This window comes from Podarcis erhardii, assembly GCF_964252035.2.
Source record: "Podarcis erhardii genome assembly, chromosome: 17".
In the NCBI taxonomy this organism is placed as follows: domain Eukaryota; kingdom Metazoa; phylum Chordata; class Lepidosauria; order Squamata; family Lacertidae; genus Podarcis; species Podarcis erhardii.
The window spans coordinates 9,653,010-9,671,319 of record NC_138515.1 but is presented as its reverse complement, the minus strand read 5'-3'; the positions used below and the strand labels follow the sequence as shown (position 1 = coordinate 9,671,319).

General features: G+C 45.6%; 2 protein-coding genes across 2 annotated transcripts in view; one reads left to right on the top strand and one right to left on the bottom strand.

Annotated features, from left to right (window-relative positions):
* Positions 1 to 18,310, top strand: part of LOC309332070 (alpha-2-macroglobulin-like protein 1) — a 124,766-nt gene that overhangs the window by 85,731 nt on the left and 20,725 nt on the right. The window lies entirely within an intron of this gene.
* The window catches only part of LOC309332078 (alpha-2-macroglobulin-like protein 1), a 42,221-nt gene that overhangs the window by 16,336 nt on the left and 7,575 nt on the right, over positions 1 to 18,310 (bottom strand). Inside the window, exons 5-14 of the mRNA XM_081844813.1 lie at positions 15,103 to 15,187; positions 13,748 to 13,874; positions 11,607 to 11,721; positions 10,963 to 11,072; positions 8,981 to 9,142; positions 7,156 to 7,383; positions 5,032 to 5,095; positions 3,747 to 3,892; positions 3,406 to 3,552; positions 542 to 724 (exon numbers count right to left, since the gene is read on the bottom strand). Of these exons, the coding sequence (XP_081700939.1) occupies positions 542 to 724; positions 3,406 to 3,552; positions 3,747 to 3,892; positions 5,032 to 5,095; positions 7,156 to 7,383; positions 8,981 to 9,142; positions 10,963 to 11,072; positions 11,607 to 11,721; positions 13,748 to 13,874; positions 15,103 to 15,187 (1,367 nt within the window). The remainder of the gene's footprint in view (positions 1 to 541; positions 725 to 3,405; positions 3,553 to 3,746; positions 3,893 to 5,031; positions 5,096 to 7,155; positions 7,384 to 8,980; positions 9,143 to 10,962; positions 11,073 to 11,606; positions 11,722 to 13,747; positions 13,875 to 15,102; positions 15,188 to 18,310) is intronic.

The window sequence follows — 18,310 nt, the reverse complement described above, 5'->3', positions numbered from 1 at the left end:
AGTCATATATGTTGTGTGTTGTTAAAAAATTTGAAAACCCAATAAAAATTTAATAAAAAAAAAAAGAAAATGTTAATAAGAGGACTTCAGGGAGGGGAGAATGGAAGTCCGTGAATTCAGAAAATTCTACAATTTATGATTTTTATTTTATGTTTGAATGTAAAATTGCATTGCAAAGCTAATAAAAATGATACAAAAAAAGGAAAAGTAAGGTGTGAAAGACCCAGCATTAGGAGGTGGTCCAGTCTGGCACCAGTTTCACCTCCCTCCCAGTCATGATATTGCCCCTGCTTCTGCTGGGGTTCTCCCATTCTCCCTTGTGGGGGAAGGAAGTCCTGCCTATTTGCCTAGAGCAGATTTCAATGGGCAGAGAGGTGAGAGGATGAGATAGAGGAGTCAGGGCCACCCATCAGACGTAGTTTCTTTAAACCTGGGACCATCCCGGGAAATAGGGGCACTGGGAGAGTCTGTAGGATGCATCTCATGGAAATGAGCAGGGCACCTTTGGGAGAAGCTAAACTCGGGAGCAAATTCTACTCACCTTGAACAGGCTAAAAACATCGGCCTCACTCTGAGCCCAATGGGCTACCTTCAGGGCCCTCTTTTGCTTTTGGCTTGGAGCCAGAGGAGGCAGGCAAGGATATGGCTCAAAGTCTTCCAAGCGATAGGGAAATCCTCTTCCAGAAGTTAAATACAAGTAATCGTAACTAAAATGACCGAACACCTGAAAGCAGAGAGTTGGAAGGGAGGAAACACGTAACTATACAGTGGTACCTCAGGTTACATACGCTTCAGGTTACATACGCTTCAGGTTACAGACTCCGCTAACCCAGAAATAGTGCTTCAGGTTAAGAACTTTGCTTCAGGATGAGAACAGAAATCGGGCTCCCGCGGCGTGGCCCCATTAGCTAAAGTGGTGCTTCAGGTTAAGAACAGTTTCAGGTTCCGGAACGAATTAAGTACTTAACCCGAGGTACCACTGTATTCAGTGTTGATAAAGCCAAATCATACTGGTTGAGCCCCAGGCCAGACTGAAGCCCCTTTTTGTCTGCTGACAAAAGGGAGGCCACAGAGGCAGTTGCCCTGGGTGCAAAATTTGTTTCGGGTGCAAAATTCCAACACACAGAGCTGCATCAATACAGCCACACGCTTCCGTCACTGGGCTCCATTGCAAACGGCTTCTCCATGCAAACTAGGAAGTTACATCTCCAGACAACAAATCGACTCTATGGCTGCAATCTCTTGGGTGATGCAGATGCTTTAAGCAGTTGAATGTGCATATGTACTCCGTCCGTTTCCGTTTCCCTCCCACCCTCCACCCACCTCTGCACAGCCCCACAGCTGGTAACCCAGGCTACAGCACTGTGAATCAGTATTTCATTTGTAAATGCAATTGAGCCGCTCAGGCACTGCACTGCATGGAATACAACACTGTGTCTCCCTTCTTAATGATGTGCTTGTCAGGCAGCAGAGGAACCAACCCCCCACGGCAGGTTGCCAGGAATGGACAAGACAAGGGAATGTCCTTACCATCTGCTTTTATTCAATATTCACAGAGAGTGGCTTGGGAATGTGACCTCTTGGAATAATGGCGTTGCTCCAAGTGAATCTCCACCCCCTCCCACTTCCTCACGAGTCATCTCTACGGTGCTGGGACGTGCCCTCTGCTCTCCTACTTTCAAGGCCTGTCATGTTCTGGGAGAGAGGGGGTCTGGAACGCTATGCTTTCTAAAGACACTGAGTCTGTCAGCTGTTGCCCCTCTAGTGCTTCTTCTTCTTCCTCCTCTTACATTATTTCCCAGCTTTCCCCCTCATCTGCCTCTGAGCTGTGATCTCCCTCAAAGCCCTGATTTTGACCTTTAAAGCCCTATGAGGCCTAGGACCCACGTACCTACGGGACCGGCTCTCCTGGTGTGCCCTGCGGAGGACCTTAAGGTCCACAAATGACAACATTTTGGAGGTCCCAAGTCGCAAGGTGGTTAGATTGCTCTCAACTAGGGCCAGGGCCTTTTCAGTACTGGCCCCGACTTGGTGGAATGCTCTGTCACAAGAGACTAGGGCCCTGCAGGACTTGACATCTTTCCGCAGGGCCTGCAAGACAGAGCTGTTCCGCCTGGCCTTTGGTTTGGACTCAGTCTGACCCTTATGTTTCCCTCCCCTTATGGTTTTGATCTATGGGCTATTATTAAAATGAGGCTGCATTTTAAATTGTATTTTAACCCGTATTTTAATAAATTGGTTTCCCGCCCGCCCCCATATGTTTTTATTATGATTTTACTGGTGTTAGCCACCCTCAGCCTGGCTCTGGCCAAGGAGGGTGGGGTATAAATAAAATATTATTTATTCATTCATTCATTCATTCATTCATTCATTCATTCTGAACTGTCTTCTTCTGTGGAAGAGTCAGGCTGGGGAGGCCGTCTCCACCATTCTTCCTCTGCCTAGTCCCTGACAGTGCTGTCACGCTACACACCATAGTATATCATTGGTAATGCAATAAAAAAAATTGGAGGTTCTTAGCATGGACTGTACAGTGGTACCTCGGGTTACAAACGCTTCGGGTTACAAACGCTTCAGGTTACAGACTCCGCTAACCCGGAAGTAGTACCTTGGGTTAAGAACTTTACCTCAGGATGAGAACAGAAATCACACCGTGGCGGCAGGAGAGCCCATTAGCTAAAGTGGTACCTCACGTTAAGAACAGTTTCAGGTTAAGAACGGACCTCCGGAACGAATTAAATTCTTAACCAGAGGTACCACTGTATCAAGGAAGGCCTTAAAGATAATGGAAGCATGGAAAGATGGGGTGTGGTGAGGAATTGAGGAAGGATGGAAGGAAGGGTTGCTAAAGTGCTACAAAGGCAGAAGGGCTGTTGGGATTCATAACCAAGGCCTCTGCTGCAGCTCATGACATGGAAGGGAAAAGGCAGAAGCTAAATAATAGAATGGAACCAACCATCCGTCAGTCCAGAAGTGCTAACTTGAATTAAATATTGGGGGCAGGGGATGGGAAGTCCTGCCCCACAGAATTGATCACATGACATGGTGTGTGTGTGTGTGTGTGCGCGCACACACACACACACACACACTATTTGAATGGCAATGCCTATCAATTGGGGGTCTGGCCCCCTCAAAAAAATTATTGGGCGAAATCTTTATTGGGCAAAGATGCCTTGGCCCCTTGGAGTTGGCTCCTATGCGTCAGCCTGAAAATGAAAAGAAAAGAATAGGGCACAGGGAAGGAGCACTAATCTAATTAAGCAGCCCCAATGTATCTATGTGGAATTTGCTGTCTGTTTGTTTGGTCGTGAGTTGCTTTCGGTTGCCCTGGGCAAAATAATGTGACTGACAAATTTAATAAAGAATAATAAACTAATAATAACGGAGAAGGATGAGCATCCTTACTTTCTTTGGTGTCAGCGTGTCATCTTCCAACAGGAGGACACTCTTGTCGACAGCACGGAGAGAGCACAGAGCACCAGGAGCAGCCTCAAGCTGCAGACTGACTTTTGATCCTGGAAGCTCCTCCGCTGCAGAGAAGTCCAAAGTCACCTGTGGAAGGATGCGAACAAAACAGGAATGGCCAGTTAGGAAACCTGCGGCGACGAGAGTGGATAACAGGCAGCACCAGGGCAAGAATGTCATGGAGGATGGTGGAGAAAGAGCGAGTATTGTGAACAGCAAAAAGGATCTGAAGATTTGCAGGATGCAAGGCCTCACCCTGCCCCACTTGCTTCCTTACCCACCTTATGTTTGAAGCACTTCTGTATCTCAAACTGATCCACGTCAGCCACCACCTCGCCATCCAGAAACACAGTGTACAGAAGAAGCCTGACTGTGGGTGCCAGGTCAGAGCTCGTAGACAAGGCGAGGGAGAAGGTGCCTTTCAGAGCTGGATCAGGGGAAAGGGAGAATGGAGGGGAAGGAGAGAGAGAGAGAGAGAGAGAGAGAGAGCGCATTCATGGCTTACAACATGAGAAAAAAACATCCCTGTGCATCTCACTTCTGCTAGATGGTGGTAAAGCAAAGAAAATCAAGAAGACCCACCCCAAACGCAGCCAGCCCCCCTGTGCACTGCAGAAGTATTCTAACCCTCGTGTCTTGAACTTAATAACTGATTTATTGCTAATAACAAATTCCATTCTGCACTACACAGCAAGTTCTTTTTTTTAAAAAAAAAAATCCTATTTCCATCTATCAGTCCGCTATGGTAATTCGCCTTACTTGGAAGACACTGATTGTGAATCGTATGCCAACAAGCACTTTAGAATGAGATTCTTTGCCAAGTGAAAAAAACTCAGGAGTCATTCATAAGATTTAAATCTGTTCAGCGTCAGAAAGTTGTGCCCAGGATATGTGTGTGTGAGAGAGAGACACACACATCAGATGTGCATTGACTCCTGACAAATTCTGGATGTTGGGGCTGCCAAAAGCAGGGGAGGAGGGTAGCCAAGCAATCATCTGTTGAATCTGGGCTTTAAACCCTGAGGGTTGTATTCAATTCACTTTTACTCAGAGTACACCCACTGCAATCAAGGGCTATGACTAACTTAGGTCCATTCATTTCAGTGGGTAAAAATTAGTTGCATGCAACCTTCATGAACCACGCGGTTGGCAGGGGAAGCAGATGGTGCACGTGAGAGTCTCCCACTTGTGGTAACTGCATGTTTAATTATGGTTTCACATCTGAATCAAACTTGGAGTCGTGGAAGTTCAGACTGGGCCCGATCTGAGGTGTTGAACCAGATGGGGAGACAGACAGCTGCGTAATGTAAGCTGAGTGGTTAATACATTTGAAAAGTTTCCTCTTTTGAAGTCAAACGTGACTGTGCTAGGATTGCTTGGTGATGGTCCACCAGGCACAGTGGTGTCTCCAATTGGTTCAACACTCTCATCCCATGTCCTGGGTGCTACTAAAGTTCGTGGCCATCTCCTCATTCTTGAAAGACACACCAGACTACACAGATTAGGCCCACCAAACATTATCAGCTTGGCCAAGTGTGGTGCTTCTCCAATGGATCTCTCACTTACTCTCATCCTGGCCAACAGGAACAGTTTTCTGTCCGCTGGAGTCAATCTTCCCTTTGGACACAATCTGCAGGGAGATGGTTTGTTAGGCCAGGGGCAAAAGGAAAAGCCTCCCCACCCTCTTTGGCAGTAGAAATACAGGAAAGGGAGAGAGAAATGTGGGACAGGAAGCACCCTGCAGAGACTGTGCGATGGGTTTTGCTAGGGGAGGCTCATAGATTGATAGAAACCACACTTGCTATTTCAGAACGTGAAATTGGGGGCAATAACCAGGAAAGCCTGCAGCTCCCTGTCTTCTGCGCACTGGGCACAACAGCAACTGTTGTGTGTGAAGCCCTTCACTTTTATCTGAGATCTCAGCAAAGCTTTCCACGCAACAAGCCACGGGTGGAATGAACTACTGAGGCTGATCTATCTCAGCTCAGTTTCTGCTATATCTCTGCTGATGGCTGGACAACCCATACAGGAGCCACAAAAGGCCACTGGAAGGTCCCTGCTGTTTGGATCCAAACAGATTCACAATGAGCAAGAGAAACAGAAATACCGGTACACACTGCAACACAAATACTATTCTCAATTCTGCCCTTTTCCATCTTCTTGTTATTTTATTCCATTTTCATTTCTCCATTTCAACCGTTTCTGTTGTGTTGCCTTCACTAATCATTTAATTTTATTCCCATTTTTTTCTCTCTCTTTTTTCCTTTTGCACTCCCCTTTCCTTTTGCATGTACCCATTATTCCTCCATATATGCCATTCATTCTTTTCTCTCTCACACAGTTCTCCACTGTCCACAAAGAATTAGAAGGGGGTGGCCCAGCTACAGCCCAATCCGTAACCTCAGTCTAATTTCAGCAAGGAGAGGGGCTGGAGAGAAACAGAGAGAAAGAAGGAGAGGTATACCTCACCATCGGCAGAGCATATGCCCATGGTGCTTGAGACATGCAGGCATGGAGGGCACCCTCCCGTGCGCCACAGTCCAGGGGAGGAAAAGAGCAGAGAAGCTGCTGCCCACTCTCCTCTTGCCCTCCGCCGCTAGGCAAGGCCTGACCCGATGGTGGAGCTGCTGCAGCTGGGTGCACCTCGCCATGACCAAGGAGAGCTGATGTAATCCACTGGGAGCAGTCAAGTACAACATTCCTTGTAATGCTAGAGCAGACATGCGAGGGAAGGTTTGGTCCAGCCACTCGAAACTTCCTGTTCCTCCTGGCTGGAACATCCTTCCTTTTGCATTTGACAGAAGGTGGGCGTGACCTAACCTGCCCAGGTAACAAAAGGACGAGTCACGCAGCACCTCTCTCTCTCTTTTCCATCTTCCTTTCATCGTGTGAACTGCCGGACTTCTAGCTTGCAGTCACTGGGATTATTCCCCCATATGGGGTAGATCCACATGTACATATTTGTAACTAAGTCTGCCTTCATGGATCCAACTGTGAACCGGTGTAAGTAAACTTCTTTTATTGACTTTAAATAAGATTGTGGCGTCTTTATTCTTTTAAGAAGGATTCAAGGGAACTTACCAGGAACATACAGTTCAGTCTGAGACAGACTGAACTGTATAATCGTCAGAGACTCACACGAGCCTGCAACCAGCTATCGGCTGTGCTTTGTAAAGGGGAAGGCACTCTGCTAAGTAAAGGAACTTGCTAACACAAGTTAGGAAGGATATAAATAAACAATATATCCTCTCCTGTCACCATTAACATTCCCACACACACACACCCTGGGTCAAGCGTGACCTGGGGACAGAGCTACTGCCAAGCATGAGCGCTGCAGCCTAAGTGCAGTGTCTTCTTACTTGGAGCCAGACTCCAATGAAGGAGCCTGCTGTGGATAGGTGCCTGTTTGCGCCCCCTCACAAAATTGTGCCCAGGGCCACGGCCCCCCTCCACTATGCCCCTGTACCTCACTCACAGACTCCCATGGGAGGTTGTGGACTCTCCGTCCTTGGAGGTTTTTAAGCAGAGGTTGGATGGCCTTCTGTCATGGATGCTTTAGCTGAGATTCCTGCATTCCAGGGGGTTGGATTAGACCCTCGGGTCCCTTCCAGCTCCACAATTCTATGATTCAATTCTGGCTCTGGCCCCCAAATAATATAGTCCTCGACTTTCCCTAGACCAGATGCTCACCAAATAATAGAAATCGACATGGTCAGCATCAGGGCCCAGTTCTTTCCGGTCTATGATGTAATCCACCAGGACTTCCTGGTCTTTTCCACAGGGCAGCTCTTCCTCCACATGCTGGATCTCCAGGAAACTATTGCTCTCTGAGTAGAAGGGCTTCAGCCACATGAAACTTTCAGATTCCGACATCATAAGATTCTCAAAGCCAGTCACATTCTCAAGGGTATATCTACCCTATGGAGCAAAAAGAGAACAGCAAGGATCATAATTAATTTAGGGTGTTTGGGGTGACAATCAACAAGAGACGACTGGGTAGCAATACAAAGCATGTGTACTGGAAGGACAGATTGTGAAGCTGAGGCTCCAGTACTTTGGCCACCTCATGAGAAGCGAAGAGTCCCTGGAGAAGACCCTGATGTTGGGAAAGATGGAGGGCACAAGGAGAAGGGGATGGCAGAGGACGAGATGGTTGGATAGTGTTTTCGAGGTTACCAGCATGAGTTTGACCAAACTGCGGGAGGCAGTGGAGGACAGAGGTGCCTGGCGTTCTCTGGTCCATGGGGTCACGAAGAGTCGGACACGACTAAACGACTAAACAACAACAAAATATACTACACATGTAAACCAGTCTTCACATCTTTGTAACTGTTGTGGCTCCCAGCTAAGAATCATAGAAGAAAGTAACCATCTCTTCAAGGACTTCCTTTTCATTGTAGTGATTTGTGCTTGCAATGGCATTGAGGCAGTTCTGCACGATCCTGCTTCCGATATTGTCTGAGCCTGCCCAGTGTTTTGGGGCAGACATGCTGCTTTGTTTGCAACTACTATATGCTCCTAAGCTTCCTACGGAAATCCTGCAACTATGTAAAAGGTAAAGGTAAAGGAACCCTGGATGGTCAAAGGCGACTATGGGGTTTCAGGCTTTCATCTGGCTTTCAGGCCGAGGGAGCAGGTGTTTGTCCACAGACAGCCTTCCAGATCACGTGGCCAGCATGACTAAACCACTTCTGGCACAACAGGACACCGTGACGGAAACCAGAGTGCATGGAAACGCTGTTTACCTTCCTGCCACAGCAGTACCTATTTATCTACTTGAACTGGCATGCTTTTGAACTGCCAGATTGGCAGGAGCTGGGACAGAGCAACGGGAGCTCACTCCATTGCGGGGATTCGAACTGCCGACCTTCCGTGCTGCAAGCCCAAGAGGCTCAGTGGTTTAAATCACAGCGCCACCCATGTCCCAGTAACTATATATACCACTAATGCTCCCATGCCCAAGAAATTGGCCAATTCCCTACCCTCAATGGTGTTGTACTCTGCCCGAGGGAGCAGATTCACTGTGGTGCTTCTGGATCCAGCTTTGTCACTGAAAGTTCAGGTACCGTGACTAGAACACAGGTGCCCCAAGGCATTTCAGCACCAACTTCAAGATTCTACTTTTGGTAAATGAAACCGTTAAAAGCTTGGATCCAGTTTCCCTGTGAGATCGTCCTGTTTCACATATGTCCACTCAACTGCTGTGATTTGTGGAACTGGCACAGTTACTTATGCCACACGCTAAGAAGACCAGGAGAAAAGAACTGGATAAAATAGTGGTCAATTGCAAAGGTGATTCGGACATTTAAGCTGGCACATTCTATCTGAGAACAACCTGCTATTCTATCGTATGCAACAAATGATTTCTAGGAGACGTGACCGTGGTCTACAACAACAACAACAACAACAACCACCTATAGGAAAAGCAACCCTAAGGAAGGTGGGGGGGGTGCACAGGAAAATGCATCTCTTCGCCCCACCTCTTCCTTAACACATGTCCAAATATTTAACTCACCCTTAAGGAAACCATGTCGTGCCACTTAGTTGTGTCCAGGGAGAAGGAAACTTCTCCATTCTCATCTGTGACATAGGAAGTGGTTGTCTCCACATCATCAACGTCAACTGTGAGATAGACAGTCCTGTTCTTGACAGGCACTTCATTGACTGAAACCATCATCTGCGTGAATAAAAGGGAAATAAGCCAACCGCCTAACTTCTTAACAGCCAACTGTTCTCGCACGCAAAAATATATATATATATGCTGAGGCATTTGTTTACTCCTGTGGGCAAGAGCACAACAACACTATTCAGAAATTGCCCCTCAAGGTCTAATGATAAGGAGAGGGGCTGAGCTATCTTGGGATATGAATGCTCTCCTCCAGGTAGTCAGTCAGTCTGTCTGTCTGTCTGTCTGTCTGTCTGTCTGTCTGTCTGTCATGGACTGTAAGATTTCTGACTGGCATTTCTGCTGCTAGAAGAGGCAGTTCTAGGGCAGTGCAACCAGTGTGGCTGCCGGGGGCACCCCACTAATGCTATAGGGCAGGGGGTGCTGAATTTTAGTGTGGCACAGAGCACCACTGAAATCTGAGAGCCCAAATTCTGCCACTGCTGCTAGCCCTCTTCCCTATTCTGCTTCCCTACCACAACATACAATATGAAGGAAGAAGCATCATGTGTGGCTGATTCACACATTTATTTTGGAAGTTGTAAAGCCTGAGTGTTGTAAAGGCTGACATTACTACCTTGTTTTCATGCAGAGCACTGTTTATATCAAATAGTTCCTCCCCGTGAAGAATTAAAAGCTTACAGTTAGGGCCGAATTTAGGTTTGATGAGGCCCTAAGCTACTGAAGGTAATGGGGCCCTTTATATGTCCAGCTGTCCTTTGTCAACAACAAATTGTCGCTGTTTTTTTGTGTTGAATATAAGCTATATGGTAATTTATGGACCTAACAAGTATCTAAAGCCATTTGCATATAACAAAATATGTATTTTATCAAAGTACATCCAGGTATTTTCCTTTAAAGTTTTTTGGGGGCCCCAAGAGAGTGGTGCCCTAAGCTATAACTTGTTTAGCTTATATGTAAATTTAGCACTGCTTACAGTGGTGAAATAACTCAGTGCGTCTGGCTGTTAACCAAAAGGTTGCTGGCTCGAGTCCACCCCCGGATTCCCACATTGCAGGGGACTGGTTTAGAAAACCCTCAGGGTCCCTTCCCGGGCTTTTTTCAAGCCAGGACTCACCAGAACTCAGTTCTGGCACCTCTCAAGCAGTGGCGAAACTTCATGCTTCAGCACAGGGGGGTGGAGAGCAGGTGGGGGCATGATGTGCATCCTGGGGGCGTGGCATGCCGCCTGTGGGGACATGGCACCCAGCGCGGGCAGGAGGGCAGCTGTGATGGCACCCCACCAGGATCACTCTGCGGGGTCAGTGCGCTCCCCCTGCACTCCTCTTCCTCCGCCAGTGCTCTCAAGTGGGTGCCATTGCCATTAAAGTTGTACCTTGGATCCCAAACACCTTGCGACTCGAACGTTTTGGCTCCCGAAGGCCGCAAACCCAGAAGTGAGTGTTCCGATGAGCAAACTTTTTTTGGAACCCCAACATCTGCCGTGGCATCTGCAGAGTGCAGGAAGCTACCTCAGCCAATCGGAAGCCGCGCCTTGGTGTTCGAACGTTTTGAGAAGTCGAATGGACTTCCAGAATGGATTCTGTTTGAGAACCAAGGTACGACTGTACAAGAAAACAAGGGAAGAATTCATAGTGAGTTCCAGCACCTCTTTTTCTTGAAAAATAGCACTGGTCCCTTCCAACTCTACAGCTCTATGATTCTAAGATACTTCACCAGAGAAAGGCCGCTTTTCAATGTATTTTTTGGGAAGGTAAACTTTCATAGAAGGGCTATGTCACAAAAAGGTATCGTTTCAGTGCCTACTTCAAAAAGTAAGAGCAAATCTATCCTAAAGACTGCTTTATTAAACAGAAAGGATAGGATGTTACCTCTCCTGTGTATGGGAAACCTTGTTTGTAGAATGGATTGAGCTTGCTAAACTCCACCTTGACTTCCTTTGCGGCAATAGGCAAGACACCGTATCCTGTCTGAGTCACTCCTGCATAGAGAACAGACGGGTTGGTTTAGCACAGCAACTGGAATGCTACAAAAAGGACAGCGGTAGGTTTGACATTTCTGCAAAAGTCCTAGACACATTGTTAACTAGACCTTACACAAAACTGCAAGGACGTCACTCTCATGAGCATGTCTACATGGAGGCTTCCAGCACTTCCAGTTCTCTTAAACAAAAAACTGGTGTCACAGCTTACTGAGTCAGATATAACGACTTGTGAGAAATGCCATTTCTCTTGTGGAAACTGTACCACCAGGACAAAATTTGTTGTGTGAGCTGCAGAGGATCCCTAGGTATCTGCAAGGCAGGTCATGTGTGCCTTGAAAAATCAGATGAAATGCAGGAATGAACCCCAGCCCTGTAAATAGCCTGATACAAAAGCAACTTTCAATAGCCTAAGGGTTTGAAAACAGTTGACTGGAAAAAATCAGAAAGGCAAGGCTATCAAGGGGGTGGTGGTGGACTGATTTGCCAAAAATGAAAATTGTATGTTCCCATTTCTTGTTATTTCCTTTGTACCTGTTCCTTTCTCTTCCAGTTCTGCCACAAAGTTGACATACTCATTATAGCCACTTTGAGAAAGATTTAAATCAGACCCATTGATGGTAAAATAAGCAAAGCCGGTCTCATCTGTCTGGAGAGACAAAGAAAAGAAAGTACATTAGAGACTTCCTATTTGTCTGCCATGGCAAACGGCTGCGTCCATTTCATGCAGAGTTCAAGGATAATATGGGAGTAATTATCCTCCCCAACCCCCCCCCCCCGGCTGGGGCGGCAGCTCCACCCACTGATCATCCAACACCTGCTGCCCATCTGGAAGGAAGAAGGGGCAGGGGGCGCTGGGTGCAATGTACCGTACGTTAGTGGCAACTCTCCATAGTGAGGGTCGCCGAAGAGAAATGTTGGATCACAACAAGAAGATAAAGAAAATAAAGAAGAAAAACTAATTTCACACAGAACTACATAGGACTAATCTGCTCCCAAAATGAATTCAGAGGCTGTTAAAAATAAATGAAGGATCAACATCAGGAATGTTTTATTGGGACGACCTGGGTTATTTAAGGAACGCAGCGCAATGTGAGATCATCACTCCCTGAATTCAGAGCATGGGAAGTCACCCAAAGATACAAAAATCGGCATAAAACTTGGTCTTTTTGATTGTATTATAACTGGGAATATTTTTAATGTGGTTTTTATTGGATTGCTAAAATGGAAAATTTAATAAATATTGTTTAAAAAGGAAGTACATTAGCAAAGCTATACATGTAGATTCTGAGATACTGAGCTGCCGCACCAGCTGTCAATCATGTCATCCTATACACTATCTGGATGGGATGGAGCAGAGGAATTGCAAATAAAAGGTGATCTGAAGGCAGAGGAGGCCATTCCCTGGCTGAAGCTGAGCAGGTCTGAGTCTGGTGGTGGGATATAAACGCAACACAAGAAAATAAATAAAGTAGCCCTCCCTGGTTGTCTGCAGCCAGGGTCACATTCCATAAGGCATCATGCGGTAAAACTTGGTTGGTTGGTTGGTTTCCAGATCTGGAGTGCCTTAGCCTTGCACATTATTTTTTCAGAATTGTACTAGCCATGCAAAACAAGAAGCACGAGTCAGGCTCTGTTGTGGCAAATGCTCATTTGCCCCGAAAGCAACAGCTGTGCATCTTGTTCTCCCTCCTCTTGCTGTGACATTAACGTGTTATCGCCACATCCACCTAAGTTATTATTGCTATTATTATTATTACTTATTAAATTAAATTAAATTTCTATACTGCCCTTCATCCGAGGATCACAGGGCAGTTTACAATTTACAATATGTATTAAAGCAGAGACATCACCTTGCCGACAAAGGTCCGTATAATTAAAGCTATGGTTTTCCCAGTAGTGATGTATGGAAGTGAGAGCTGGACCATAAAGAAGGCTGATCGCCGAAGAATTGATGCTTTTGAATTATGGTGCTGGAGGAGACTCTCGAGAGTCCCATGGATTGCAAGAAGATCAAACCTCTCCATTCTGAAGGAAATCAGCCCTGAGTGCTCACTGGAAGGACAGATCCTGAAGCTGAGGCTCCAATACTTTGGCCACCTCATGAGAAGAGAAGACTCCCTGGAAAAGACCCTGATGTTGGGAAAGATTGAGGGCACAAGGAGAAAGGGACGACAGAGGACGAGATGGTTGGACAGTGTTCTCAAAGCTACCAGCATGAGTTTGACCAAACTGCGGGAGACAGTGGAAGGCAGGAGAGCCTGGCGTGCTCTGGTCCATGGGGTCACAAAGAGTCGGACACGACTAAACAACAATATGCAAGGTGCAATAATCATGGTCCTCACCTTTAGAAATAGCATCTTGCATCTGTTACAGAATCACATGATTAGGGGTGTGAACCACACCTAACAAAATAGGGACCGTTTTTGTATGAGGAGCACTGAATGCTCACTACCAAATGGACAAAATAAGATACTGAGGCATTTTCCCTACAGATCAATCTGGCACAAGGCAAATGTTTCTGATCCTCTCCATCCACCTTCTTCGTGGACATAGAGAAATGGAAGGCGAGCGCAACAGGATGAGGCCTCCAGTCTCTGAACCAAAGGGTAGGGGCAGATAACTCATCCCAGCCTCCATTCTGTCCAAAGTCAGCCCCCTCCCATTTATCTCACCTGAGCTGTGTACTCGTGTTCAATGTTCGATAATGTTTCGTTTGTATTACGCATAAGGAAATAATATGATAATCCTCTAGTGAGGTGGAGCTGCACATTTCCTTGAACACGCTTCCCATATGTGTACCTAAGGCACAGGCGACAGAGGAGAGAGGAAGTGGAGGGAGATGGAGAGAGAGAGAGAGAGAACACCGATGAAAGAAATATGTTTTAGTCTAAAGCAATTTGTCTTCAGGAGCTCACTAGAGGTCATTCAATAAGATTATCACCAGTGGCATAGCAGGGGGGGGCAGTTGCCCGGGGCACAAAATTGTTAGGGGAACAAAACATCAACACCCGGTGCTGCCTCAGTACAGCTACACACTTCCGTTGCTGGGCTTCGTTGAAAACAGCTTCTCCATGCAAAGCAGGAAGTGACTTTTCCAGGCAATGGAAGACGCTTCTTTTCTTATCTCTGCGACTGTGATCTCCTGGGTGATGCAGATGCTGTTAGACAGTTGCATGCACATGCATACTCCATCCATTTCCCTCCCACACAGCCCCTCCACGTAGCCCTGGGCGTGAGCAACCCATGCTATGCTACTGATTATCACTACTGGCAGAGAGGTTGTTCTCCATTGTTGATTCCCTTTTTATATGTCCTCACCACAGGAGAGAGCTAGGTATGATCTCAGAGCACTCAGCTCATGTGGAATGATAGCAAGTACATAGAGCACCCAGTATGAATTCAAAGTGGCCGCCCCAGAAAACTTCCCAAGAATTTTCTGCGGCACACAGAAATCCATTTTCAATGTGCAAGGAAGGTTTCCCTGACAGACAATTTGATGTGCGGAAGGGTTCTCTGAATGTAAAAAGCTAGCGGGGGGGGGAGCACAAATGCAAATGAACAGCTGCTTCCATAAACAGAATGAAATGAGCCAAAACAACCGTTTTAATACAGAGGGGGAAATCTTGGAAGTTTGGGCGCCATAGCACATTATTTTATTTTCATTTTTAGAAGTACAAAAATGGGGGTGAGAGGGGACAAGAGCAAACAATATTCTGGTGCTACCTTACAAATTTATATTGATTTGACAGTCATAGTTTTACCCTCTCTTCCAAAAAAAAGTGTCTGAAAATCGTAATTTGGCTCAGGTGCTAAGCATTCTCTAGCAGATTGCTTCTTTCTTGTGGTTCCCTACAGGGAAGGAATAGCAGTTAAACAAGCATGTCCCTGCATTATAAATATGCATTGAGACAGAGAAGGAGAAAAACAAATAGACCCAAAGGTATGAAGAAACACATGTCAACACAGTAAAACTGGGTCTGGAAAGGTCCCATTATAGGAACATTGTTTACCATGAAATTTTACTTACTTGCCACACACTTTGACCTGGAATTCTTCATCTGCTGTGGTGACCAGTTTCGGAAACTCAATCTCAACTTCAAATTTAGGCAGCACTGCAATTAGTCAGGAAGAGAGACGGAGAAAGTGGGTGGATATAAAGTTCCACATGCAGCAGCTGCATCACCAAAACTGAACTCTGCTCCTTCTGCACTTTTAATTATTTTTATTTTTATTATTTTATTTATATACCACTTCTCTGATAAATTGGCTTCTAAGTGATTTGAAAGTAACAAAACATCTTTTTAAAAAATCATACATAAATAAAATGTACAATAAACCAATTCCATCAAAATAGTAAAGCATGCATAGTTAAAACATACAATAAAGCAAGCCCATTAAGAATCATAGCAATTAAAACAGTTAAGAGAGCAATTAAAACAGGCATGTCCAAAGTCTGTTTCGGGGGCCTAATCTGTGGCACTTTATTTCCTGGGATGAAATCCTAAAAAAAAAAGCTCAACAATTTCAATCTGGGGTGGGCATGTTCACTTCTTCAAATCTGGCCCTCTTTGAAAAAAGTTTGGACACCCCTTAATTAAAACAATTAGATGAGAAAGTTCAAATTGAGAGGAATGCTTGTCTATACAGGTGTGTCTCTAAGAACTGGCAGAATACCAATACTGATGTGGTTTCTCGTATTTCAGCAGGGAAGGCAGTCCACAACAGTGGCATCACCAGTGAAAAAGCCCATTCCCATGCTACCGCAAGCCAAAAATATCCAGGCCACGGCAAAGCTATCTGGGTTCTATTTCCCAATCTTAAATGCCCACACTGGGCAGTGGAGGATAAGGGAGTTTTTCTAGTATCCCAATCCAGAGTTGTTTAGGGCTTTATATGTAAACAGTAGGATCTTAAAACTGGTTCAGTAGCTAATAGGCAGCAAGTGCAAATCCCTTAGCACTGGCGTGATATGTGCTAATAATTCACATTTCTGAATTCAAAGTCAGGAATCATTCCTAAACTTTTGAAGCAGCATTTAAACAAACCTCCTTCACCTGTGTCTGATGCTTACTCAACATTGCTCAGGACAAGTAAGTATAGGGCTCTGCATTGGGGTGCTTTCACGTGGTTCATACTAGGGGTTTACTCTGAAATTACTTTTTGTTCACTCACTTTTTTATGCGGCATTTACATGACCTGGTCACCAAATTATTTCACCCTTCGTTTTCCCTATGGCCCTTATGACTCTTTTGAGACTTCACAGAATCTGACTGTTGTTGGAAAGAAAGGAACAGCTATGTAAATTGTGTTTGCACTATTCTTTCATCTGTTGGAAGGGGTGTGGTTTTGCCATGTGTGGTGCCGTGGCACCCTGGGGTGCCTTGAATGATGGTCAGGGGTGCTGTGGGCAACACTGGCCTCTGTCCCTCTTTCCTTCCCTCCCTCTCCTCTGATGCCTTCTTGCGTCTCTGCCTCCCAAAGGCTTGTGCGACTGTTGTGCAGCCCTGGCTACAAGCTCCGCAGGCAAATGGTGCCTCTGGGGCTGGTCAGGGAGTGCTGGTTACTAGGAGCTGAGGAGGCCTCCGAGTGAGTGAGTAAGCAAGCAAGCATGTGAGGAAGCCCAGTCAGGCAGTCCACCTGCCCTTGCTTTTGAGAATGGGCAGACAATTCCCGGGCACCTGTGGGTCAGTGTGAGGAGGCATGTCTCTTTGAGGCGGGTGGGGGGCAGCTCAGAGACCAGGGGCGGCAGCACCAGAGGACTCCCAAGGAGAGGGGAGCGGAAAGGAGGCCGAGGGAACACTCCCCAAGGGAGGGTGTTCAAAAACGGGTGAGAGGCTGCCAGCTCTGCAGGCAAGGGGCGACATAACTGGGCTCCTGAGCCCCACAGGGTGCTGCGGGAAGAATGTGGTTGGTCAAGGGAGCCGTGGACTCAAAAAGGTTGAAAACCTCTGCCCTGGGGCAATTCCTTTGGCAGAATTTCCCAGAGCTTTGGAGAACATCACTAAGGTCAACTGAAGTCTGTCGCAAGTGGTGTGGGAATGGGGGAAAGTCTGCATCTCTGCATCAATAGCTCACATCCTGGGTTCAGATTATAAACAGATGTTGGTGAAGGGAGCTTCTCCCTTCATCTCTCTGCCCACGTGGCAATGAGAGGAGAAACGGCAAGCAATGGCACTGAGTGATTTCAGTTTTACACCGCCATCTTTTGTGTGCCAACTCACATATAAGAATAACAGTTTTTAAGATGGGAGTCTAATTAAGGAGCTTGCCTTTCTTTCACTTTTTATTTAATTTTTTTTAATAATATTTATTAGAAATTTCCAATTACAAAAAAAATAAAAAGAACAAAACATCCCAATTTAAAATCTTATTTTCAATAGCATCTTTCCAGGACTTCCCCTCCCCTCCCCCTCTTGTATTCCAATTCTTACAAATGAATTCAGCAAATTCTTATCCCAGATTTTGAACTTATTATCATTAGCCCAGTTTTAAAAATATTTTCCCATCCCCTAAAATCGACCTGTTCCCTTCCGCACGTTCCCTCCTTTAATATACAATACAGATTAAAATAATCAAATATAATTAATTAAAATAAAATTGTAAAAATATAATTAAGATAATCAAATATAATTTTACACCCTTTGGATTCCAAATTTCCCTCCCCCCTTTCCCGGTTGCGTTCCCAATGTTCATCAACGTCTGATGTCTTCCTGGAGCTCCCACATCTATCTAGGCCATAGTCCTTTACCAGTCATCTTTAATTTCGAATGTCCAATCTTGGAAGGAGTCTATCTCAAAAAGCCCCATTTCTTCCATCCAGATTTTTATATTTAGGAGTAAAAACTCCAATTTTATTTCTTAGACTTTTCAAATCTGGATGTCCCAAATGTTCCCACTTCCAACTTTATCCAATTCTTGTTGTTCTTGTTGTTCTTGTTAATCCCTCTCCTCCTTTTTTTTTTTCCTGCTCTCCTGCACAAATGTTCTAATTCCAAAAGCTGCTAATTCCTCTGCAGAGGCTCTGTTATTCAGGAACAAAACATTATGCCAAGTCCCTTCCATTCTTCAATAGATAAATCTATTGTCTCCTTTAGTGTGTTGACCTCTGTAGACAAAATAGTGTTCCATTCCTGCAGTTTCCCAGGAGATAAAAAGTTCTATTCAAGTTCCAAGCCAACAATACTTGTAATATCCCTCAGCTCCTCTAGGTGGATTGCAATAACCCAGTTCCCTTC